At 46.0% G+C, this 27,488-nt stretch overlaps 1 protein-coding gene across 1 annotated transcript in view; it reads right to left on the reverse strand.

The window, feature by feature from the left end:
* The window catches only part of LOC133361499 (zinc finger protein 721-like), a gene marked incomplete at its 5' end in the record, with an annotated part of 39,061 nt that extends 13,589 nt beyond the window's left edge, over positions 1-25,472 (reverse strand). The window contains 2 exons of the mRNA XM_061580411.1: positions 8,902-9,920; positions 23,940-25,472. Of these exons, the coding sequence (XP_061436395.1) occupies positions 8,902-9,920; positions 23,940-25,472 (2,552 nt within the window). The remainder of the gene's footprint in view (positions 1-8,901; positions 9,921-23,939) is intronic.
* Between the last annotated feature and the right edge of the window lie 2,016 nt (positions 25,473-27,488).

The raw sequence follows: 27,488 nt of genomic DNA on the forward strand, positions 1-27,488 counted from the left end.
CGCGAGAGCGAATCTGGCTCTGTTTTAATTAATTCTTCGGCGAGATTCTGGGACAAAGGAAACTGGTTTGACAAGATTTTCTCTGTGTTTTCTTGAGTCTGTATGTGGGGAGCGATACGACCTCTGTTGTTTGTGCGAGCGGCAGCTGAGACTTTCTCCGTTGTGAGGTGAGCGGCGGCGCTCGTTCAGAAGACTTTGACTCTTTTTCTCCACGGCGGGATGACGAGTCGGTTTGGGTTGATGCTGGTCGATCTGGGTGTCGCTCGTTGTCGCTCGGTGTCGCACGGTGGCGCAAGGTGTCGCTCGTTGTTGCTCGGTGGCGCGCGGTGGCGCACGGAGGCGCAAGTTGGCGCTCGTTCAGCGATCTCCGCCTTTCCTGCGGGTTGTTCGCTGGTCGTCACTCTGACGAGGAGCGATGCTTCGTTCGTGGCAGGGTGGACGTTGGCGTCTTTGTTGGCTTCACTCGCAGCTCTGCGACTCAGGGTAGCGATTCTTCTCAGGTGGTGCAGACCTCGGCTTGTAGCTACGCGTCGCTACTCCGCGACCCTCGTCATTCTGAATGACAGGAGCTTCTTCGTTGGCGGCGACGAGGAGAGATGGTTGTCGCCCTGGAGAACTCTGGTGGGGCCTTAGCCCGGAGACGAGATGAGATGTAGGCCGGAGCTCGTGAAGATCTGTGGTGGAGCCGAAGATGGGCTCGTAGCCCGGATGATATCTCTGATGGGGGCCAGAGCCCCTGACGAACTGAGTTGTATGGATTTTCCTTCGGTTTATATCGGAAAATTCCACTCGGCTTCCCGAGTTGTTCAAAAGCTGTGTCATAAAACCTTCCTGTGGGGGTGGACCATCTGCGTCCGTGTGTGTGTCCGTCCGTGTTTTTCGCGTGCGTGTTTGTCCGTGTGTTTATTAGCTTTGAAGACACAGCTGTGTGTGTCGTTCTGGAAGAAAGGGGGTGGGGGCCTCGTGTCGGCTGCTTCAGAAGTTATCCATTAGCCAGACCGATGATTCGCGTTGAGTTAAAAAAAAACATTCGAATCCATGTTTTGTTACTGAATAATATTTGTCGCGAAAACCTACGCGTTAAGCGAGCTTAACTATTCACTCCCTTGCTCTGGGATCACATCCTTTGTCTCACACAGCTTAAGTTGGTTTGGTTTGGAAGTTGAAATGCGACTTATTTGCTGCTTGGTTATGCCGAAACCGTGTTCACGATGTTTCATCGTGACCCGATCTCCCATGGAAATGTCATTTCCTGGCTTGTGCAATTTTTGCTGTCCGTGTTGTGGGAAGACAAAGGCGGTTGTTTCCACGGTGGGAGCACCCGGCGTATGCTTATTTATTCGAAGGCGTGTGTTAATTTCCTTTGAGCCCTTGCCCCAACTTTTATGGGTGTCATTTCCTGGCTTGGTGCCTGTGTGTCGTGATCCTCTCGGAAAGACAAAGGCGGCCGTGTTGCTCGCTTCCCATGGGTGTTGTGTTTGGTTAATTTTGAGAGCCTTCTCCGCCCTTGATTTCTCTTCTACTTTAATTCCGTACTTATTATTTGACTTCTTGTGATTATTTGATCTGATATCCCGGCTAGGAATTTTGTTTTGGAGCGAAATCGATGCCATAATTATTCTTTGATGCTTCGGCCCGGCCGTGTAGATATTCTTTAAAGGTAAATAATGTCAGTATTTATTAACAATGATGGGTCGCGATTCTGGTTCAGATTGTCGTCTGGTTTTCAATTGGAGTGAGGATGGATACTGTTTGCTTAATCTTTATGGTTAAGTTGGTAACTTGTGTATTTAACATGGTTCAAAGACCCATCTGTGCTTTTTGTCGTCGATGCTGTTTCTTTGTTAAGAATATAATTATCTCTTCCTCCGTGTCTCCTGGTTCTGCAACCCCCCGCCTGCAATTCCCCCCCTCCCTTGTTCCTCTTGTGTGAATTTAGGGGAGTTTTTTTTATTACCTTATTGCCCCCCCTTTCATGTCCTCTTTCCTTTGAAATGAGGTATGCGCGCATCTGTGGAAGTGTGGGGGCCTCTGTGGAAGTGTGGGGGCGTGTTCGTTCCCACGTGGCCGCGTCTATTAAAAAAAAACGATATTATCTATGTTGGCAGAATAATTCTTAAAAAAAAATAATATAAAAAAAAAATAAAAAGGGGGTACATACACAACAGGAGCCTCCAGGACCCCGTGAGACAACCCCAGGATGGGTGGCAGGGATACAGACCGGCATAGGAGATCACAGGCCATGTAACCCAAGTACGTGAGGAGGTAACCCAAGTATGTGGGGAGGTGACCCAAGTACACCTGAATGTGACCAAGCTGCAGTCCACAGCGGAGATAGTCCAGTCCGAGGTGGGAGGGCTGCGCTCCATGGTCGGGGGGCTAACCAGGCGAGTATCTCAATAAGAGGCAGAACTCGAACAAATGCGCACTGGGAGGGTAAGGGGGAGTGGGCAAGGGGCCTCTTATGGAGCCACCGCCCTTCCCCGTGCGTGCTATCTATGCGACCAATGGGGGCATCTCGTGAGAGACAGTCCCCAGATCGCCGCGCGAGAGAAGCACCAGGGTTAAACACCAAGGCCTCCCTAAAGAGGGGACCACAGAGGGGTGCAATCCACGTGGTCCCAACACAAATAAACTGTCATGATAATGGTGACGAATGACCCCCACGCAGATATTGACAACAACACCCCAGAATGCGGCGACTGCGGGTGACTGGCTGCGGGAGCTGGTGGCAGGAATAATGGGGGCCACGTCGCTCGTGGAAGGGCAGGTGAACAGGCGGCAAACCCGGATTCTGCTGGACACGTGGGGCGGTAATGTCACTCGTGAGTGCAACACATTGCAGCGTGTTCGGGGTTGAAGTGGGCCGCCGACAGGCCCCGGATCGTGCACTGTACACTGCAAGTGGAAGTGGGATGGGACTGCTGGGGAGGGTCACCCTTAAGGGTCGCCTCGGACACCAGGTGAGTAACCAGGAGTTATACGTGTCGAGCGTGTTATGCCACGAGTGTATTGCTGGTACCGACCTCCTGGAAAAGTTGGGGCTCAGCGTGCAGCCCCGCCGGCGATGCGCCACCGTGGAGGGCAGCGGGGAGCGGATTCCTTTCTTGGGACAAGAGCCGGGTTGCCCTAGCTTCGAGCCCGTGGTCGCTATCCTGGCGTCGGCCGTCACCGTCAGCATTGGTGTTCCACTGGGTTTTCCGTTTTTCTTCCAAACCTAAACTCAAAATATATTTGGTGGTGGTCAAACAGTCCAATGCAGGACCCTCCTGAAACATAATTTTTAACTGCTAAATAAGAAATTAAATTGTAAAACCCTCAAACACAGTACACAATTTATATTTTACCAGGTGAGGCCATCTGAGCTGCATAGTTATTTTTCAGAATCGACCTGGACACAAATGATAGCTCAACTTAGTGGCTTATAATATGGAAATGTTTTGCAGCAAAATTCTCAAAATGCATGTTTCTAAATGTGGAGAAAAATCAATGCCACAACAGGGAGAGAGAGAAAAAATAAAACATCTAAACTGCAATCATAAATGCGTCAGGGTTGGAATCGAACCGACGACATTCTGCATACCATGTGAGGTAGTTGACATCTTGCCACCCTAGTACAATATATCACACACAAACAAATTACAGTGAAACCTTGGATAAGCCACTTTTTTGTGAGCTGGTCGCGTCTGAAAACAAGAGCGGTATAGCAGCTGAAGTGGGCTTGACCTGGTAGGATAAACAAAACTGTAGAAATATTTTAAAGAAAAAAAATTCAAAGTAGTGAGCCAGATGAAGACAAATTCAACTTAAGCAGAGAATTAAAGCAAATGCAATCAAGCGAGGGCAGGAGGCAAGGCCCCGCGTTGTAATGTTCCAACCTGGACATCGATTCCATACTCGCTGCTACTCAATTGATATCCCTACGAGAGGAGCGAGGCTCTACCTGGGTAAACAACAACAACAACCACGACAACAACCACCACAACAACAACAACCACAACAACAACCACCACAACAACAACAACAACCACGATGTGAACTTTTCACCTCGGATCTCAGTGAGCGCGCGCGCGGTGCAGCAGCTTCCGGATATATCGTGACGTCACGCGGCAGCAGGAGGTGACATGACGTCACTTGCGGGGTTCACCACACAATCCCCTCCCCCAACAAGCAGCGGTGTAATTGAATAAATTATGTTAATGAGACGGGCCCACGTGGGGTGATTGGGCTTGGCTGCTGAACCCGTCGCAATGAAATAGCGACGGTTTTCATGAATAAATTATGTTAATGAACCGCCAGTCAAAAGCGCTGTGGAGGGGGGGGGGATTGAATATCTTGGTGACATGACGTCACTAGCGGGGAAAAACTTTCCCTGGCGTCTCACGCCGACGAGTTAATGAGCGGTGACGTCACTGTGTGTGTGTGTACACACTGTGTGTGTGTACAAACTGTGTGTGTGTACAAACTGTGTGTGTGTACCCTGTGCGTGTGTACCCTGTGCGTGTACACTGTGTGTGTACAAACTGTGTGTGTGTACACTGTGTGTGTACAAACTGTGTGTGTGTACACTGTGTGTGTGTACACAAACTGTGTGTGTACACTGTGTGTGTGTACCCTGTGCGTGTACACTGTGTGTGTGTACACTGTGTGTGTGTACCCTGTGCGTGTACACTGTGTGTGTAAAAACTGTGTGCGTGTGTGTACACTGTGTGTTGGCACAGTCGGGGGTACAGATGGTGCATCGGCCAGTCAACTGAGTCAGTCGACCCATGGCACCTGGGTCTACCCCGTGCACATAGCCTGGCACAAGCGCCATGGTGACGTGACCGCCACTTAGTGGCGAATGGCGGTTGTTGTTATTGTTACTGTGTGTCCGGCAAAACAAGAGATGGCACCTCAGCCAGCCATCTCATTGAGTAGCCATTACCAGATCATCAGCAGATGCAACAGGGCTGACCAGCAGGGAAACAGGTCCCTGCGGGGTGGGCTGGTAGGAACGAACAAATGAATGGCTATAATAAAATGAAATGGCGGGGGTACGATACGAAGGGAGAGTTTGAGGCCTAGTTCTAGGCTTTAGGCCTAGCTGTAGGCTTTAGGCCGCTGTGAGTTAATTTTAAACTATCTCAGGTAATTATAAGGGAATGTTACACTTGTTTAGCCAGGAAAGCCTCACTGAGTCTAAAGGTTTTTGTAGGGTCCTGCCAAGTGTTTGCAGTAGGGGGCGATGTTGCTACACGTAATCGGACGGAGGGACGATATAATCTATTGTAGGCTGGTTCACTTCGTTCCTACCAGTATAATCCCTTAACTATAACCAGTCATCGATAAGCATATTATTTTTAACCGCGACGAATGCAATTTATTTATACGGCCATTGTGAGCTCCTCAAACTACATAATTATTGAACATGCTATGTAATGTGTAATAAACCCCGTTGAGACGTCGTCAATTGAGAATTCTTTATTCAGTTTCGTTCACAGCTTCCACCACATTCGTTCCTCCAGTTCCCTTGCTCCTTCACGCTGTTGGCTGACAGCGTGAGAGAGAGACTGCGGCGGCCCGCCACGTGGCAGGCTCCGGACCACGGCACCAGCCACGTGGCTTCTCCGCTCCTTTAAATCCCTGGCCCACGTGATGCCCCGCAGTCAATCCTCAGCCACACCCCTGGAACTTTCCCGAAGCTAATGTACGGCTCCAGGGCCACGCCCCTAACTCGACTCCCCATTAGTTGCGGGCTGAGGCCGGCAGAGCCCATCATTATTATCCAGGTGTAACCTCACATTACAAATGTAATGCATTGGGCCAAAGTGAATTTCTGTCACAAGCCGAGTTGAACAGGAAATGGTTCCAACTCCTGGTCACGCAGCTTTAGATGGGCCTGCCCAAAATCATAAAAATCCTCAACGAATGTGAGCAGAGGCAGAGACATCGAAATCAAGGAACCCAAAGCACCAAGCCTATTTAGGGTACCATAGGCCTGCTGTACTCGATCGACAGAAAATACAGCCGCCCCTTGAATATCGTAGGTTACGTTCTTGGAAAATGCCACGCGACAGCTAAAAACGCGATATTCAATACTTAACCCTTACCCAAGTAATGGCGTTAGGTAAACGTCAACTAAAATTTACATCACAATTGAAATACGTACTGTATTCCAAATCAACTAAAAATTAAACTATTGAAATAAACATTGGGAAACCGTGTCTCATGCTTTTGGTTACAGGCCTACCCAACACTTATGGTCACACATGCTGTCTGCTTCTACTCGACCTTGTCCGAAAAGTCCTCCCAAAACTCCACATCCACAAATGGATGTGATTTGTCTCGGGCTCCATTAGTGACCTGGAAGTCAAACCCTAGAGCCTTCACAGGTCACCTTCACGAATGGTGACGTTTCCCAGCTGCCCTCTTTATTGGGTCCTTGCATCACAAACGATCGGCTTATGGAACTTCAAATTTCACACGTCAATCTCAGACTCTGCTCCTTGAAGACCTCCTTACACGTGTTTCAGTTTCAAGACAATTCAAAAGGCCTTCCAATTGTACATTAAGTGGTTTTTAATGTGTGTTCCCTGGCAGTTGTGAAGATTTGATTACTGTGTAAATGCATTCCAAGACAGTGCAGTCGTTAGATTCCGTGGAGACGAGTTCTGCTCTTGGTGACATCACAAGCCAGAGAGAGGGGGAGGCCCTGACGTAACCCACTCGTTAATTTGAGGTGACGTCTTCAGAGGGAGCGTCTACATATTTAAGTAAACATGTGGTAAACAAGGTGGGATATCAATGCAGATAGATATATCTAAAGTTTTATTTAAATAGAAGTTAAAATTCAATAAAACCTAGGCTAGAATACAAATCTGTAACAAAAATCCACGATGCCTTCAAATGTGCTCTTTAAAGTACCTCCTTGCGAAAAAACAGATCGGCAGACATCTTTCATTCAACGTTCTCTACACGAAACAAAGGAATGTTTTACACAAACTATAAATACCACGGACTTTTAGGAATGCATGTGTAATGGGTTCCGGAGACACTTGTAGAGGTATCTTCTTTATTACAATAAAACACTCCAACAGTCCTGATACTCTGTTACAGCCTAGGTACACAGCCTAGATACACTACTCTGGCTACGCTCTGGGGTCCTCCGGCTGCAATTACCCTAGGGGAGGCTAATTGACCCGACCCAGCCAAGGTGCGGGTCTGGAATCTGGCTTCCTCTGAACTCGCCCTTACAAGGACGTAGAGCCGGGAGTCCCAGAGTCCCACCACTGGCCCTCACAGCGTCCCGGCCCTTACAAGGACAAGCGGGATGGAGGGGGTCCACGGTCCTAAGCTGGCTGGTCTTGGGTCTTGAGCTGCAACTGGCCCCGATCGTCCAGGGAGCTGCCCTTTTATGCCTCGTCCCCAACGAGGGGTGGGGTTGTGTGCGACCCCAGATACCCCATGGAGCACGCACAGCCCCCCCGTTGGTGGCGCCAAGGGGCTTAACTGTTTGGGGTGCCTGGGATCCTAGCGCCTGGCGCCGAGGGTTTATCTGCCTAGGATCCCAGAGCCCCCAGCAGCCCCTCCCCTCTTATGGCACTACACATGTGTTCAGTACAAGCCACCTGTGGACTGGTTTGGTGTACAATGTCTCAACAACAGTCCGGCTTGCTTCAACTGATGTTCATCGGCAAGGTCCATTTCATGTCTCAGTTCGACAAAATGTATATGTAATACAAAATGATAATTAGTGTTCTTGAGGAGAATGTATCTCCTATACGTAACTTGTAAGTGGCATACCTTAACTGTTGAATGATCTGACTATGCTCCCGATTTCAAAGACAATGAGTTGCCCCAGTCAGATGCGTCCGGATTCACAAAAATACCCGTTGACCCGTATCACAAAAATAACAGCTCTCACGTGAGTTTTTGTACAGGTTACCACCAAAACAGATACTTTGTCCTGACATCACATATTCCATATTTTACATTAATACACAAAATGTTGTATGTACGTACAAAATCAGACAGGTATTCTTTCAATAATGATTCAAAATAATCAAAGGGCACATTGGCAACATTTTATTACTATACCGAAATGTACTGCGTCACGTTGCAATGTATTTACAAGTTGATCTCTGACTCGATGAGGCCTATACGTGCAGCACTCTCGTAGAGGGAAGCCAAGTAGTAGTACATTCTATATTTGTTGCAGAGGTTCAAGGTTCAAATCCGACTGGCATATTAATCATCGCCCCCGACTTACAAACTCCTATCCACATGCAGGCCAGTGAACGGTCACCTTGTGGCACACAGGGGCAGATGCCCATTATGGGCACCCATCGAGTGTCTAAGATGAGATATGATACAAAACACTTGAGTCACTCCTGGTTAGAGATCGCCCCAACCCACAGGTTCACAAATACTGGCCACTCTTACACTGCAGTTTGAACCTAGAAATTGAGTGTTCAACTTCACATTATATTCATTAGAAAGGCCTGTGACAAAGGTGCATCCATTGGAGCTTAATTGTCTGAAGCTTGCACATCTACCTGGTCTCCATTTGACTTTGTATTGTCTAAGAAGTCCACCCACACCTCCACATCCACAAACTCCTGGGAGTTGCCTCGCTCTCCCTCACAGTCAGAATTTAGTTCCTGCTTCACACTGCCTCCATCTATGTGAAGGTCCGATTTTGGAGTTGAATCATCTTCAAATTTAACCTTCACTTCTACGCTCTTCACTGTTACTTCTTCACATTTCACTTTCGCCTCTTCATATTTCACCTTGATACCTTTCAAAGTGTCCAGGCTGGGATTGTCTTCTGGTTCTTGTTTCATGAACAATGGGGTCATTGCAGCACTTTGACTTTCACAAGCTGATTTCAGATTACACTTCTTGTGGATTTTCTGATGCTTGTGTGTTCTCTGGTGTTTTTTAAGATTTGATGACTGTGCAAACGCTTTCCCACAAACACTGCACTTGAAGAGTTTCTCTCCTGTGTGTGTTCTCTGGTGTCGTCGAAAAGCAGATGAATCTGAAAACGCCTTCTCACACACACTGCACTTGAAGGGGTTATCTCCTGTGTGTGTTCTCTGGTGTTGTCGAAGAGCAGATGAATCTGAAAACGCCTTCTCACACACACTGCACTTGAAGGGTTTATCTCCTGTGTGTATTCTCTGGTGGGTCTGAAGAGTTGATGACTTTGCAAACGCCTTCCCACACAGAGTGCACTTAAAAGGTTTCTCTCCTGTGTGTGTTCTCTGGTGTTTTTTAAGATTTGATGAATGTGCAAACGCTTTCCCACAAACACTGCACTTGAAGAGTTTCTCTACTGTGTGTGTTGTCTGATGTCTTCTAAGAGTAGATGAATCTGAAAATGCCTTCTCACACACAGTGCACTTGAAAGGTTTCTCTCCTGTGTGTCTTCTCTGGTGGTTCTTAAGATGTGATGACTGTGCAAACGCCTTCCCACACAGAGTGCACTTAAAAGGTTTCTCTCCTGTGTGTGTTCTCTGGTGTTGTTTAAGAGAAGATGAATCTGAAAATGCCTTCTCACACACACTGCACTTGCAGAGTTTCTCTCCTGTGTGTGTTCTCTGATGTATTCTAAGAGTAGATGAATTTGAAAATGCCTTCTCACACACACTGCACTTGAAGGGTTTATCTCCCGTGTGTATTCTCTGGTGGATCTTAAGATGTGATGCCTGTGCAAACGCCTTCCCACACAGAGTGCACTTAAAAGGTTTCTCTCCTGTGTGTGTTCTCTGGTGGATCTTAAGATATGATGACAATGCAAACGCCTTCCCACACAGAGTGCACTTAAAAGGTTTCTCTCCTGTGTGTGTTCTCTGGTGTGATTTAAGAATGGATGACCGTGCAAACACCTTTTTACACACACTGCACTTAAAAGGTTTCTCTCCTGTGTGTGTTCTCTGGTGCTGTGTCAAGTTTCCAGTACGATCCATGCTGTTTGCATTCTGGTCGCATTGTTTCCTTCTTGTACCGAGCTGCGCTGAGTGCCTTTGCTCCATCAGACCAACTCTGCAGAGCGAGCATCAGCTGCAGACAGAAAAACATATCCACACCATCTCCGTGAGTATTGAGGCACAGAGGAATGCATATATACAGTCACACATGACTTACACATCTATACATATTCATATTTTCATGAAATAGTGAAAGAGATTCCCTAATTCATCACACGGGCTGCTAAGGCACACAATGAGAGGGCAAATGGTCATAAATATGACTCGACACCCAAGTGTCTTCAAAATGAATATTTACCAAAAACTCCAAGCACACAATTTCGGTTGTCTAGCTATGACAGGAATATTTATTTAAGAAAAATTAGCTAACATAGCAAAGGCTGTTGATACTATTTGTATTATGCAGAAATGTATAAATTAATGTTCATTTGCAACTTAAAGGTCTGAAGCCAGGCTCAGATGAGCTTGAATGCGAGGATGAACAGATCTAACTTAAGCTGCATATGTGCATTGTTAATTTCCTGACTGTTTCCATTCTTATAAAATCTTGTTCTGTACCTGTTGAATTCCATGACGAAATGGGGCCTTGCATATGTTCTACAAAAAGATCACCTCCCTGGGAAAATCTTGACTTAAAACTTTTGTGATAGCGGGAATTCATATTCTTTGGTTATTTCGGTAAAGTCACGTAGATATAAAATAATAATACAAATAAAGTGAATAGAAGAAAAAAAAACGACTAATGTAGACTGTAGCCTGGTTCTAAACCTCGGTGAGCATACTGGCAGTCTATAATGTAGAAAATGTAGCCTGGTTCTTAACCTCAGTGAGTGTATTGGCAGTCTATAATGTAGACTATTGCCTGTTTTATTGACAAGACCTTTGCAATGGACTAGACCTTGGCGATGGACACTCACAGCTTTGTATGCAAAAAAGTCCAGGCAGCTTCCACATAGTGTTACAGAGCCTAATGAAAAAATGCTGCTAGACTAATTTGAAGTGACACTTTGGATGCCAAATAAGGTCATGAACACATTAACCAGGTATAGGAGCTCCTCCACCACGTGTAGAACGACCTGATTATTCATGGAGAGCTGAGCAGGTGCAGTGTTGTATGACATTAAATTCCCAGGGAGGTATTCTTTGGGTCTTTCGGTAAAGTCACGTCACTTAACCGAGAGACCCAAAGAATATGAATTCCTGCAGTTACGAAAACTTTAAGTCAAGATTTTCCCAGGGAGGTGATCTTTTTGTAGAACATATGCAGGGCCCCATTTCGTCATGGAATTCTCCAGGTATAGAACACGATTCTCCAACTCAATATCATTGAGTAGCCATGACCAGATCATCAAAATGCGTAACATGGTTGACCAGCAGGGGACGATCCCTTGACTATAACCAGGCATCGATTAGCGTATCATTGTTACTGTATGAAATGCAATTTTGTATAGGGCCATTGTGAGCTTCTCAAAATACATAATTATACTTAAGCATTACCTAAATAATGGGGTTAGGTAAACGGCAACTAAAATAAACATCACAATTGAAATAAGTACTGTACTGTATTCCAAATAAGGAATCATGTGTGCATTACCCACAATACTTGTGGTCAGAAAGCAAACAAAAACACTCTGCTAGAAAATGCATGGTCTGCTGCTGAGGCAGACCGTTGTAAAAGGTTTGAAATGGGTGTAGCCCAAGGATCATAAGGAAGTGGCCGGGGCTAGTGATGTTAATGTAATAAATTAGCATGTTAATGTGAAATCGAAGAGTAGTGCAATCCAAAGCGGCCTCCCTACAAGACAGAGAAGGAGCGAGGCTCTACCTGGGTAAACAACAACTACCACCACGACAACAATAACCACAATGTGAACTTCTCACTTCAGATCTCAGTGAGCGGACACTAAAATAAATCACGCTTGCTAACACAGAGCGTACGCCTGGGATACACTGCCGAGATCATCGATGACCTCGCCGCCGAGAAAGTTCAGCAGTATCTGACAAGCACAACCTGGTGGCAGCCAGATGCGAACTGCCCATATCCCCCATGTAACACCCTTGCCGAGCACGCGCACGTGTGTGAGAGATTTGCTCGCGAGCGTGCGCAATTCTGACGGCTGGAACAGGAGCACACCATTGCAAGTCTTCTTCCAGAGGAGAAGCTCGCGCGAACGGTGAGGGGGGGGGGACGAGGGAGCCTCCAGGACCCCGTGAGACAATCCCAGGATGGGTGGCAGGGATACAGACCGGCATAGGAGATCACAGGCCATGTAACCCAAGTACGTGAGGAGGTAACCCAAGTATGTGGGGAGGTGACCCAAGTACACCTGAATGTTACCAAGCTGCAGTCTACAGCGGAGATAGTCCAGTCCGAGGTGGGAGGGCTACGCTCCATGGTCGGGGGGCTAACCAGGCGAGTATCTCAATAAGAGGCAGAACTCGAACAAATGCGCACTGGGAGGGTAAGGGGGAGTGGGCAAGGGGCCTCTTATGGAGCCACCGCCCTTCCCCGTACGTGCTATCTATGCGACCAATGGGGGCATCTCGTGAGAGACAGTCCCAAGATCGCCCGCGCGAGAGAAGCACCAGGGTTAAACACCAAGGCCTCCCTAAAGAGGGGACCACAGAGGGGTGCAATCCACGTGGTCCCAACACAAATAAACTGTCATGATAATGGTAACAAATGACCCCCACGCAGATATTGACAACAACACCCCAGAATGCGGCGACTGCGGGTGACTGGCTGCGGGAGCTGGTGGCAGGAATAATGGGGGCCACGTGGCTCGTGGAAGGGCAGGTGAACAGGCGGCAAACCCGGATTCTGCTGGACGCGTGGGGCGGTAATGTCACTCGTGAGTGCAACACATTGCAGCGTGGTCGGGGTTGAAGTGGGCCGCCGACAGGCCCCGGATCGTGCGCTGCACACTGCAAGTGGAAGTGGGATGGGACTGCTGGGGAGGGTCACCCTTAAGGGTCGCCTCGGACACCAGGTGAGTAACCAGGAGTTATACGTGTCGAGCGTGTTATGTCACGAGTGTATTGCTGGTACCGACCGCCTGGAAAAGTTGGGGCTCAACGTGCAGCCCCGCCGGCGATGCGCCACCGTGGAGGGCAGCGGGGAGCGGATTCCTTTCTTGGGACAAGAGCCGGGTTGCCCTCGCTTCGAGCCCGTGGCCGCTATCCTGGCGTCAGCCGTCACCGTCGGCATTGGTGTTCCATTGGGTTTTCCGTTTTTCTCCCAAACCTAAACTCAAAATATATTTGGAGGTGGTCAAACAGTCCAATGCAGGACCCTCCTGAAACATAATCTTTAACTGCTAAGTAAGAAATTAAATTGGAAAACCCTCAAACACAGTACACTATTTTTATTTTACCAGGTGAGGCCATCTGAGCTGCATAGCTCTTTTTCAGAATCGACCTGGACACAAATGATAGCTCAACTTAGTGGGTTAAAATATGGAAATGTATTGCAGCAAAATTCTCAAAATGAATGTTTCTAAAATGTGGAGAAAAATCAATGCCACAACAGGGAGAGAGAGCAAAAATAAAACATGTAAACTGCAATTATAAATGCGTCAGGGTTGGAATCGAACCCACGACATTCTGCATACCATGTGAGGTAGTTGACATCTTGCCACCCTAGTACAATATATCACACACAAACACATTACAGAGAATTCTAGATTTGAAGCTTTCGTGACTGCAAGGATTCATATTCTTAGGTTTTTTCGGTAAAGTCACGTAGGTAAAACATCAAAATTAATGAAAATAAAACAAAAATCACGACGTTTCGGAGGTAACGCAAGTCTCCGTCATCAGGTGGGACCGTCACAGCCGAATTAGCTGCATCAAGTGAGGCAATGATTCAAGATGTAATCCCTTATAAGCAAGTTGAAGGGGTGGGGGAGAGGGGGGGAGCTCATCAGAATGTGGTAGCCAATGAATGGAAACGTATCGAGAGGGAGGGGGGCGGGGCTCAAAGACAGCACGGAGTGCTCAACACATTGGGCAGAGAGGGGGAGGGGAGGCCTGATACACATGATAGACAAAATAACGAAAATGCCCATGTTTATACCAATGCTGGCTGAACAATGAAGAGAGTACTGTTAAAAAATAACTGGGAATGGTAACACTCGGTAAAGTAAAGTAAAATAGTGCCTGTCAGATAAGATGGTCCAAAAAGGTGTAATTAAGTCTTTTTTGCGTGGTTGATAACATCTTTCCAATGATTACTAAGTTTGTACCCATCATCACGGTTGAAATTATGTCTGTTTGTATATTTGTATGGCTTTGTGTACAAACCTTTGATGGTAGCCGGGAGGTTTGCAGAGAACCTTGGTCTCGGAAAAGACAATTTCATGAGAGCCCACCGAGTTGTAGCAATGATCGGCAACGGCAGAAGAATCAGTTCTGCCATGTTTCAGATCTGACTTGTGCTTGCGGACACGATCAGAAACATGACGTTTCGTTTCTCCAATGTAGCAATCACCACAAATGCAACTCAATTTGTAGACTCCAGAATACTGTAAGTCAGGAACAACATCCTTCACAGATGGAATCAGATCACGGATTTTATGCACTGTACTGAATCGGACTTGGATCTTATGTTTGTTTAGAATTTTGGAGATCTTTTTGGTCACGCCTGCTATGTATGGTAACGTGATGGTTTTGGTCGGAGTTTCATGTGGCTGTTTCTGTGTGGTGGGAGAGACAGCTTGGCGGATAGTACGGTCAGAGTATCCGTTCATCCTGAGGGCCCGATGTACATGTCTTAATTCACCGGTCAGGTGGTGTTTGTCAGAAATGCCATGGGCTCTGTGGTATAGCGTTTTGATGAGAGAATTCTTTTGAGATGGGTGGTGGTGGGAATCCGGTTTCAAGTAGGAATCTGTGTGGGTGGCTTTCCTGTAGACAGAATGTCCCAAGGATCCGTCAGGCCTCCTCTCAAACAGAATATCCAAGAATGGTAGTTTACCGTCTTTCTCCACTTCCATGGTGAATCTGATGGATGGGTGTCTAGAATTGATGTGGTCCAAGAAGTGGTTCAATGCTGGGAGGCCATGTGGCCAGATGACAAAAGTGTAATCCACATACCTCTTCCACAGGGAAGGACGCAGGGTGAATGTCTGGATGGCGTCTGATTCAAACTTTTCCATGAACATGTTGGCTATAACTGGTGACAAAGGGGAGCCCATAGGGGTACCCTCATTCTGTTTGTAGAAGGTGCCATTCCAGGTAAAATAGGTGTTGGTGAGGCAATGTCTAACCAGCGCAGGTGCATCAGAATTCAATCCATGTTGGACCAAGTCCTCAATTATTGTTAGGGTGTCCGGTACTGGGACTTTGGTAAACAAAGATACTACATCAAAGCTGACGAGGATGTCATCAGGTGATAGTACCATGTCCTTAACCATAGAGACTAATTGGGTTGAGTTGAGTACTGCCGAAGAGGTCTTGCCTGTGAAGGGGAGCAGAGTATCTGATAGAAAACGGGCTAGTTTGTACGTAGGAGAGTTATCGTCGACACAATGGGTCGTAGCGGGGTGCCTTCCTTATGGATTTTGGGAAGACCATAGAGTCTGGGAGGTCTTGCCGCCAATGGTTTTAGAGAGGGACGTTTGCTTGGTTCGATTAGGGAAGTCGAACTCGTGATGATACTGTTGGTTTTCGTCGTTAGGCTTTTAGTGGGATCGTTTTTAATTTTGGAGTAACTCCCATCATTAAGAAGTTCCAGGATTTTGTTGTTGTATGAATCTTTATCCATGATGACCGTGGCATTGCCCTTGTCTGCCGAGAGGATGACTATATCATCTCTCTTTTTTAGGTCCGCGAGTTCAGAGCGTTCATTTTTGCTGATGTTACTAGTGGGTTTCTTAGCATTCTTAAGAATAGTAGCTATTTCAGCTCTTGCTACATCCACATGGATGTGTCCTATGCCTCTGAGGGCTACATCAATCTGAGAAATCATATCCTCTACTGGTATATATTTAGGGGTGACGGCGAAATTTAGTCGTTTGGCCAATACCGTTTTTAGAGTGTCAGAAATTGGGATGTTACTCTGATTAATCACGGTCTTGTTAACATCCAGCTTTGCGATGTGTGGCTCTAATTTCTTCTTAGATAGGTTGAATTTAGAAATCAGCTAACCTGATTTGGGAGTTACTCCAAAATAAAAAACAATCCCACTAAAAGCCTAACGACAAAAACCAACAGTATCATCACGAGTTCGACTTCCCTAATCGAACCAAGCAAACGTCCCTCTCTAAAACCATCGGCGGCAAAACCTCCCAGACTCTATGGTCTTCCCAAAATCCATAAGGAAGGCACCCCGCTACGACCCATTGTGTCGACGATAAACTCTCCTACGTACAAACTAGCCCGTTTTCTATCAGATACGCTGCTCCCCTTCACAGGCAAGACCTCTTCGGCAGTACTCAACTCAACCCAATTAGTCTCTATGGTTAAGGACATGGTACTATCTCCTGATGACATCCTCGTCAGCTTTGATGTAGTATCTTTGTTTACCAAAGTCCCAGTACCGGACACCCTAACAATAATTGAGGACTTAGTCCAACATGGATTGAATTCTGATGCACCTGCGCTGGTTAGGCATTGCCTCACCAACACCTATTTTACCTGGAATGGCACCTTCTACAAACAGAATGAGGGTACCCCTATGGGCTCCCCTTTGTCACCAGTTATAGCCAACATGTTCATGGAAAAGTTTGAATCAGACGCCATCCAGACATCCACCCTGCGTCCTTCCAGGTGGAAGAGGTATGTGGATGACACTTTTGTCATCTGGCCACATGGCCTCCCAGCATTGAACCACTTCTTGGACCACATCAATTCTAGACACCCATCCATCAGATTCACCATGGAAGTGGAGAAAGACGGTAAACTACCATTCTTGGATATTCTGTTTGAGAGGAGGCCTGACGGATCCTTGGGACATTCTGTCTACAGGAAAGCCACCCACACAGATTCCTACTTGAAACCGGATTCCCATCACCACCCATCTCAAAAGAATTCTCTCATCAAAATGCTATACCACAGAGCCCATGGCATTTCTGACAAACACCACCTGACCGGTGAATTAAGACATGTACATCGGGCCCTCAGGATGAACGGATACTCTGACCGTACTATCCGCCAAGCTGTCTCTCCCACCACACAGAAACAGCCACATGAAACTCCGACCAAAACCATCACGTTACCATACATAGCAGGCGTGACCAAAAAGATCTCCAAAATTCTAAACAAACATAAGATCCAAGTCCGATTCAGTACAGTGCATAAAATCCGTGATCTGATTCCATCTGTGAAGGATGTCGTTCCTGACTTACAGTATTCTGGAGTCTACAAATTGAGTTGCATTTGTGGTGATTGCTACATTGGAGAAACGAAACGTCATGTTTCTGATCGTGTCCGCAAGCACAAGTCAGATCTGAAACACGGCAGAACTGATTCTTCTGCCGTTGCCGATCATTGCTACAACTCGGTGGGCTCTCATGAAATTGTCTTTTCCGAGACCAAGGTTCTCTGCAAACCTCCCGGCTACCATCAAAGGTTTGTACACGAAGCCATACAAATATACAAACAGACAATTTCTACCGTGATGATGGGTACAAACTTAGTAATCATTGGAAAGATGTTATCAACCACGCAAAAAAGACTTAATTACACCTTTTTGGACCATCTTATCTGACAGGCACTATTTTACTTTACTTTACCGAGTGTTAACATTCCCAGTTATTTTTTAACAGTACTCTCTTCATTGTTCAGCCAGCATTGGTATAAACATGGGCATTTTCGTTCTTTTGTCTATCATGTGTAACAGGCCTCCCCTCCCCCTCTCTGCCCAATGTGTTGAGCACTCCGTGCTGTCTTTGAGCCCCGCCCCCCTCCCTCCCGATACGTTTCCATTCATTGGCTACCACATTCTGATGAGCTCCCCCCCTCTTCAACTTGCTTATAAGGGATTACATCTTGAATCATTGCCTCACTTGATGTAGCTAATTCGGCTGTGACATTCCCACCTGATGACGGAGACTTGTGTTGCCTCCGAAACGTCGTGATTTTTGTTTTATTTTCATTAATTTAGATGTTTTACCTACGTGACTTTACCGAAAAAACCTAAGAATATAAATTACAGTGAAACCTTGGATAAGCCACTTTTTGTGAGCTGGTCGCTTCTGAAAACAAGTGCGGTATAGCAGCTGAAGTGGGCTTGACCTGGTAGGATAAAAAAATAAACTGTAGAAATAATTAAAAGAAACAAAGTTTCAAAGTAGTGAGCCAGATGAAGACAAATTAAACTTAAGCAGAGAATTAAAGCAAATGCAATCAGGCGAGGGCAGGAGGCAAGGCCCCGCATGGCTAGGCCCCGCGTTGTAATGTTCCAACCTGGACATGGATTCCATACTCGCTGCTACTCAATTGATATCCCTACGAGAGACGGAGCGAGGCTCTACCTGGGTAAACAACAACAACCACCACAACAACAACCACAACAACAACAACCACCACGATGTCAACTTCTCACCTCGGATCTCAGTGAGCGCGCGCGCGGTGCAGCAGCTTCCGGATATATCGTGACGTCACGCGGCAGCAGGAGTGACATGACGTCACTAGCGGGGTTCATCACACAATCCCTCCCCCAACAAGCAGCTGTGTAATTGAATAAATTATGTTAATGAGCCGGGCCCACGTGGGGTGATTGGGCTTGGCTACTGAACCCGTCGCAATGAAATAGCGACGGTTTTTATGAATAAATTATGTTAATGAACTGCCAGTCAAAATCGCGGTGGAGGGGGTGGGATTGAATATCTTGGTGACATGACGTCACTAGCGGGGAACAGCTTTCCCTGGCGTCTCACGCCGACGAGTTAATGAGTGGTGACGTCACTGTGTGTGTGTAAACTGTGTGTGTGTACCCTGTGTGTGTACACTCTGTGTGTTTGTACACTGTGCGTACAAACTGTGTGTGTGTACACTGTGTGTGTGTACCCTGTGCGTGTACAAACTGTGTGTGTGTACACTGTGTGTGTACACTGTGTGTACACACACTGTGTGTACACACTGTGTGTGTGTACACTGTGTGTACAAACTGTGTGTGTGTACCCTGTGCGTGTACACTCTGTGTGTGTACACTGTGTGTACAAACTGTGTGTGTGTACACTGTGTGTGTGTACACTGTGTGGACAAACTGTGTGTGTACCCTGTGCGTGTACACTCTGTGTGTGTACAAACTGTGTGTGTGTACACTGTGTGTACAAACTGTGTGTGTGTACCCTGTGCGTGTACAAACTGTGTGTGTGTACCCTGTGCGTGTACACTGTGAGTGTGTACACTGTGTGTGTACACTGTGCGTGTACACTGTGTGTGTGTACACTGTGTGTGTACACTGTGTGTGTACACTGTGAGTGTACACTGTGAGTGTGTACACTGTGTGTGTACACTGTGTGCGTGTACACTGTGTGTGTGTACACTGTGTGTACAAACTGTGTGTGTACACTGTGTGTACAAACTGTGTGTGTGTACCCTGTGCGTGTGTACACTGTGTGTGTGTACACTGTGTGTGTGTACACTGTGTGTGTGTACCCTGTGCGTGTACACTGTGCGTGTACATTGTGTGTGTACAAACTGTGTGTGTGTACCCTGTGCGTGTACACTGTGTGTGTGTGTACACTGTGTGTTGGCACAGTCGGGGGTACAGATGGTGCATCGGCCAGTCAACTGAGTCAGTCGACCCATGGCACCTGGGTCTACCCCGTGCACATAGCCTGGCACAAGCGCCATGGTGACGTGACCGCCACTTAGTGGCGAATGGCGGTTGTTGTTATTGTTACTGTGTGTCCGGCAAAACAAGAGATGGCACCTCAGCCAGCCATCTCATTGAGTAGCCATTACCAGATCATCAGCAGATGCAACAGGGCTGACCAGCAGGGAAACAGGTCCCTGCGGGGTGGGCTGGTAGGAACGCACAAATGAATGGCTATAATAAAATGAAATGGCGGGGGTACGATACGAAGGGAGAGTTTGAGGCCTAGTTCTAGGCTTTAGGCCTAGCTGTAGGCTTTAGGCCGCTGTGGGTTAATTTTTAATTTAAATGTTTTAATTTAAAACTATCTCAGGGAATTATAAGGGAATGTTACACTTGTTTAGCCAGGAAAGCCTCACTGAGTCTTAAGGTTTTTGTAGGGTCCTGCCAAGTGTTTGCAGTAGGGGGCGATGTTGCTACACGTAATCGGACATCGGACGGACGGACGATATAATCTATTGTAGGCTGGTTCACTTCGTTCCTACCAGTATAATCCCTTAACTATAACCAGTCATCGATAAGCGTATTATTTTTAACCGCGACGAATGAAATTTATTTATACAGCTATTGTGAGCTTCTCAAACTACATAATTATCGAAGATGCTATGTGATGTGTAATAAACCCCGTTGAGACGACATCGTGAATTGAGAATTTTTATTCAGTTTCGTTCACAGCTTCCACCACATTCGTTCCTCCAGTTCCCTAGCTCCTTCACGCTGTTGGCTGACAGCGTGAGAGAGACTGCGGGGCCCGCTACGTGGCAGGCTCCGGACCACGGCACCAGCGTGGCTTCTCCGCTCCTTTTAATCCCTGGCCCACGTGATGCCCCGCAACCAATCCTCAGCCACACCCCTGGAACTTTCTCGAAGCTAATGTACGGCTCCAGGGCCACGCCCCTAACTCGACTCCCCATTGGTTGCGGGCTGAAGCCAGCAGAGCCAATCATCATCATCCAGGTGTAACCTCACATTACAAATGTAATGCATTGGGCCGAAGTGAATTTCTGTCACAAGCCGAGTTGAACAGGAAATGGTTCCAACTCCTGGTCACGCAGCTTTAGATGGGCCTGCCCACAATCATCAAAATCCTCAACGAATGTGAGCAGAGGTAGAGACATCGAAATCAAGGAACCCAAAGCACCAAGCCTATTTAGGGTACCATAGGCCTTAATTACATCAAGAAAGCAGGGATCTAGTTTCTAGTAAAAATCCGTACTCCTCTGCTGTACTCGATCGACAGAAAATACAGCCGCTCCTTGATTATCGGAGGTTACGTTCTTGGAAAATGCCGCGCGACAGCTAAAAACGCGATATTCAATACTTAAGCCTTACCCAACTAATGGCGTTAGGTAAACGTCAATTAAAATTTACATCACAATTTAAATACGTACTGTATTCCAAATCAACTAAACAATTGAAATAAACATTGGGAAACCGTGTCTCATGCTCTTGGTTACAGGTCTACCCAACACTTATGGCTGTGATTTGTCTCGGGCTCCATTAGCGACCTGGAAGTCAAACCCTAGAGCCTTCACAGGTCACCTTCACGAATGGTGACGTTTCCCAGCTGCCATCTTTATTGGGTCCTTGAATCACAAATGATGGGCTTATGGAACTTCAAATTTCACACGTCAATCTCAGACCCTGCTCCTTGTAGACCTCCTTACGCGTGTTTCAGTTTCAAGACAATTCAAAATGCCTTCCAAGTGTACATTCAGTGGTTTTTAATGTGTGTTCCCTGGCAGTTGTGAAGATTTGATTACTGTGGAAATGCATTCCAAGACAGTGCAGTCGTTAGATTCCGTGGAGGCGAGTTCTGCTCTTGGTGACATCACAAGCCAGAGAGAGGGGGAGGCCCTGACGTAACCCACTCGTTAATTTGAGGTGACGTCTTCAGAGGGAGCGTCTACATATTTAAGTAAACATGTGGTAAACAAGGTGGGATATCAATGCAGATAGATATATCTAAAGTTTTATTTAAATAGAAGTTAAAATTTAATAAAACCTAGGCTAGAATACAAATCTGTAACAAAAATCCACGATGCCTTCAAATGTGCTCTTTAAAGTACCTCCTTGCGAAAAAACAGATCGGCAGACATCTTTCATTCAACGTTCTCTACACGAAACAAAGGAATGTTTTACACAAACTATAAATACCACGGACTTTTAGGAATGCATGTGTAATGGGTTCCGGAGACACTTGTAGAGGTATCTTCTTTATTACAATAAAACACTCCAACAGTCCTGATACTCTGTTACAGCCTAGGTACACAGCCTAGATACACTACTCTGGCTACGCTCTGGGGTCCTCCGGCTGCAATTACCCTAGGGGAGGCTAATTGACCCGACCCAGCCAAGGTGCGGGTCTGGAATCTGGCTTCCTCTGAACTCGCCCTTACAAGGACGTAGAGCCGGGAGTCCCAGAGTCCCACCACTGGCCCTCACAGCGTCCCGGCCCTTACAAGGACAAGCGGGATGGAGGGGGTCCACGGTCCTAAGCTGGCTGGTCTTGGGTCTTGAGCTGCAACTGGCCCCGATCGTCCAGGGAGCTGCCCTTTTATGCCTCGTCCCCAACGAGGGGTGGGGTTGTGTGCGACCCCAGATACCCCAGAGCACGCACAGCCCCCCCGTTGGTGGCGCCAAGGGGCTTAACTGTTTGGGGTGCCTGGGATCCTAGCGCCTGGCGCCGAGGGTTTATCTGCCTAGGATCCCAGAGCCCCCAGCAGCCCCTCCCCTCTTATGGCACTACACATGTGTTCAGTACAAGCCACCTGTGGACTGGTTTGGTGTACAATGTCTCAACAACAGTCCGGCTTGCTTCAACTGATGTTCATCGGCAAGGTCCATTTCAAGTCTCAGTTCGACAAAATGTATACGTAATACAAAATGATAATTAGTGTTCTTGAGGAGAATGTATCTCCTATACGTAACTTGTAAGTGGCATACCTTAACTGTTGAATGATCTGACTATGCTCCCGATTTCAAAGACAATGAGTTGCCTCAGTCAGATGCGTCCGGATTCACAAAAATACCCGTTGACCCGTATCACAAAAATAACAGCTCTCACGTGAGTTTTTGTACAGGTTACCACCAAAACAGATACTTTGTCCTGACATCACATATTCCATATTTTACATTAATACACAAAATGTTGTATGTACGTACAAAATCAGACAGGTATTCTTTCAATAATGATTCAAAATAATCAAAGGGCACATTGGCAACATTTTATTACTATACCGAAATGTACTGCGTCACGTTGCAATGTATTTACAAGTTGATCTCTGACTCGATGAGGCCTATACGTGCAGCACTCTCGTAGAGGGAAGCCAAGTAGTAGTACATTCTATATTTGTTGCAGAGGTTCAAGGTTCAAATCCGACTGGCATATCAATCATCGCCCCCGACTTACAAACTCCTATCCACATGCAGGCCAGTGAACGGTCACCTTGTGGCACACAGGGGCAGATGCCCATTATGGGCACCCATCGAGTGTCTAAGATGAGATATGATACAAAACACTTGAGTCACTCCTGGTTAGAGATCGCCCCAACCCACAGGTTCACAAATACTGGCCACTCTTACACTGCAGTTTGAACCTAGAAATTGAGTGTTCAACTTCACATTATATTCATTAGAAAGGCCTGTGACAAAGGTGCATCCATTGGAGCTTAATTGTCTCAAGCTTGCACATCTACCTGGTCTCCATTTGACTTTGTATTGTCTAAGAAGTCCACCCACACCTCCACATCCACAAACTCCTGGGAGTTGCCTCGCTCTGCCTCACAGTCAGAATTTAGTTCCTGCTTCACACTGCCTCCATCTATGTGACGGTCCGATTTTGGAGTTGAATCTTCAAATTTAACCTTCACTTCTACGCTCTTCAATGTTACTTCTTCACATTTCACTTTCGCCTCTTCATATTTCACCTTGATACCTTTCAAAGTGTCCAGGCTGGGATTGTCTTCTGGTTCTTGTTTCATGAACAATGGGGTCATTGCAGCACTTTGACTTTCACAAGCTGATTTCAGATTACACTTCTTGTGGATTTTCTGATGCGTGTGTGTTCTCTGGTGTTTTTTAAGATTTGATGAATGTGCAAACGCTTTCACACAAACACTGCACTTGAAGAGTTTCTCTACTGTGTGTGTTGTCTGATGTCTTCTAAGATTAGATGAATCTGAAAATGCCTTCTCACACACACTGCACTTGAAGGGTTTATCTCCTGTGTGTATTCTCTGGTGGGACTGAAGATTTGATGACTTTGCATACGCCTTCACACACAGAATGCACTTAAAAGGTTTCTCTCCTGTGTGTGTTCTCTGGTGTTGTTTAAGAGTAGATGAATACAAAAATGCCTTCCCACACACACTGCACTTGAAGGGTTTATCTCCTGTGTGTGTTCTCTGGTGGGTCTGAAGATATGATGACAATGAAAATGCCTTCTCACACACAGTGCAGTTGAAAGGTTTCTTTCCAGTGTGTGTTCTCTGGTGTTGTTTAAGAGTAGATGAATACAAAAATGCCTTCCCACACACACTGCACTTGAAGGGTTTATCTCCTGTGTGTGTTCTCTGGTGGGTCTGAAGATATGATGACAATGAAAATGCCTTTTCACACACAGTGCAGTTGAAAGGTTTCTTTCCAGTGTGTGTTCTCTGGTGTTGTTTAAGAGTAGATGAATACAAAAATGCCTTCCCACACACAGTGCACTTGAAGGGTTTCTCTCCTGTGTGTGTTCTCTGGTGTGATTTAAGAATGCATGACCGTGCAAACGCCTTCTCACACACAGTGCACTTGAAAGGTTTCTCTCCTGTGTGTGTTGTCTGGTGTGATTTAAGAATGGATGACCGTGAAAACGCCTTCTCACACACAGTGCACTTGAAAGGTTTCTCTCCTGTGTGTGTTCTCTGGTGTGATTTAAGAAGGCATGACCATGCAAACGCCTTCTCACACACAGTGCACTTGAAAGGTTTCTCTCCTGTGTGTGTTCTCTGGTGGTTCTTAAGATGTGATGACAGTGCAAACGCCTTCCCACACAGAGTGCACTTAAAAGGTTTCTCTCCTGTGTGTGTTCTCTGGTGTTGTTTAAGAGAAGATGAATCTGAAAATGCCTTCTCACACACACTGCACTTGCAGAGTTTCTCTCCTGTGTGTGTTCTCTGATGTATTCTAAGAGTAGATGAATTTGAAAATGCCTTCTCACACACACTGCACTTGAAGGGTTTATCTCCCGTGTGTATTCTCTGGTGGTTCTTAAGATGTGATGACTGTGCAAACGCCTTCCCACACAGAGTGCACTTAAAAGGTTTCTCTCCTGTGTGTGTTCTCTGGTGTTGTTTAAGAGAAGATGAATCTGAAAATGCCTTCTCACACACACTGCACTTGCAGAGTTTCTCTCCTGTGTGTTCTCTGATGTATTCTAAGAGTAGATGAATTTGAAAATGCCTTCTCACACACACTGCACTTGAAGGGTTTATCTCCCGTGTGTATTCTCTGGTGGTTCTTAAGATGTGATGACTGTGCAAACGCCTTCCCACACAGAGTGCACTTAAAAGGTTTCTCTCCTGTGTGTGTTCTCTGGTGTTGTTTAAGAGAAGATGAATCTGAAAATGCCTTCTCACACACACTGCACTTGAAGGGCATCTCTCCTTTGTGTGTTCTCTGGTGCTGTGTCAATTTTCCAGTACGATCCATGATGTTTACATGCTGGTCGCATTGTTTCCTTCTTGTACTGAGCTGCGCTGAGTGCCTTTGCTCCATCAGGCCAATTCTGCAGAGCGAGGGTCAGCTGCAGACAGAAAAGCATGTCCACACCATCTATGTGAGTATTGAGGCACAGAGGAATGCATATAAACAGTCACACATGACTTACACATCTATACATATTCATATTTTAATGATATAGTGAAAGAGATTCCCCAATTCATCACAAGGGCTGCTAAGGCACACAATGAGAGGGCAAATGGTCATAAATATGCCTGGACACCCTAGTGTCTTTAAAATGAATGTTTACCAAAAACTCCAAACACACAATTTTGGTTGACTCGCTACGACAGGAATATTTATTTAAGAAAAATTAGCTAACATAGCAAAGGCTGTTGAAAAGAATATTTGTATTATGTAGAAATGTATAAAATAATGTTCATTTGCAACTTAGAGGTGTGAAGCCAGACTCAGATGAGCTTGAATGCGAGGATGAACAGATCTAACTTCAGCTGCATATGTGGAGTGTTAATTTCCTGACTGTTTCCATTCTTATAAAATCTTGTTCTGTACCTGTTGAATTCCATGACGAAATGGGGCCTTGCATATGTTCTACAAAAAGATCACCTCCCTGGGATGATCTTGACTTAAAACTTTTGTAATAGCGGGAATTCATATTCTTTGGTTATTTCGGTAAAGTCATGTAGATAGAAAATAATACAAATAAAGTGAATAGAAGAAAAAAAAACGACTAATGTAGAGTGTAGCCTGGTTTTTAGCCTTGGTGAGCGTACTGGCAGTCTATAATGTAGACTGTAGCTTGGTTCTTAACCTCGGTGAGTGTATTGGCAGTCTATAATGTAGACTATTGCCTGTTTTTTTTAGGAGACCTTTGCAATGGACTAGACCTTGGCGATGGACACTCACAGCTTTGTATCAAAAAAAGTCCAGGCAGCTTCCACATAGTGTTACAGAGCCTAATAAAAGAATGCTGCTAGACCAATTTGAAGTGAGACTTTGGATGCCAAACCAAAGCTGGTCGTGAACACATTAACCAGGTATAGGAGCTCCTCCACCACGTGTAGAACGACCTGATTATTCATGGAGAGCTGAGTAGGTGCAGTGTTGAATGACATTAAATTCCCAGGGAGGTGTTCTTTGGGTCTTTCGGTAAAGTCACATCACTTAACCGAAAGACCCAAAGAATATGAATTCCTGCAGTTATGAAAGCTTTAGGTCAAAATTTTCCCAGGGAGGTGATATTTTTGTAGAACATATGCAAGGCCCCATTTCGTCATGGAATTCTCAAGGTACAAAACACGATTCTCCAATTCAATATCATTGAGTAGCCATGACCAGATCATCAACATGCGTAACATGGTTGACCAACAGGGGACAATCCCTTGACTATAACCAGGCATCGATTATGGTATCATTGTTACTCTATGAAATGCATTTTTTATAGGGCTATTGCGAGCTTCTTAAAACACAATTATTTGAAAATGCTACGTAATGTAATGCATGGGGCCAGAGGGAATTTCGGCCAGATGCCAAATTTAACAGGAAAAGGATCCGACTCCTGGTCACGCAGCTTTAGATGGGCCATCCAAAAATCATAAAAATCCTCAACGAATGTGAGCAGAGGCAGAGATATCTAAAACGAAAAACAATCCAAAACCCCAAGCCTTTTTATGGTACTATAGGCCGTAATTACACCAAGAAAGCAGAAATATAGTTTCTGCTGAAATCCGTACTCCTGTGCTATAGCTGATGGATAGAAAATACAGCAGCCCCTTGAATAGCGCGGAGGTTACATTCTTGGAAAGTGCCGTGCGAAAGCTAAAATGCCAATATTAAATATTTAATCCTTACCTAAATAATGGAGTTAGGTAAACGGCATATAAAATATACATCACAATTTAAATAAGTACTGTACTGTATTCCCAATAAACTAAATTACTGAAATAAACGTCGAGAAACCGTAT

Source organism: Lethenteron reissneri, unplaced genomic scaffold (genome assembly GCF_015708825.2).
Source record: "Lethenteron reissneri isolate LAM-NWPU_2019-01 unplaced genomic scaffold, ASM1570882v1 scaffold_112, whole genome shotgun sequence".
Lineage (NCBI taxonomy): Eukaryota > Metazoa > Chordata > Hyperoartia > Petromyzontiformes > Petromyzontidae > Lethenteron > Lethenteron reissneri.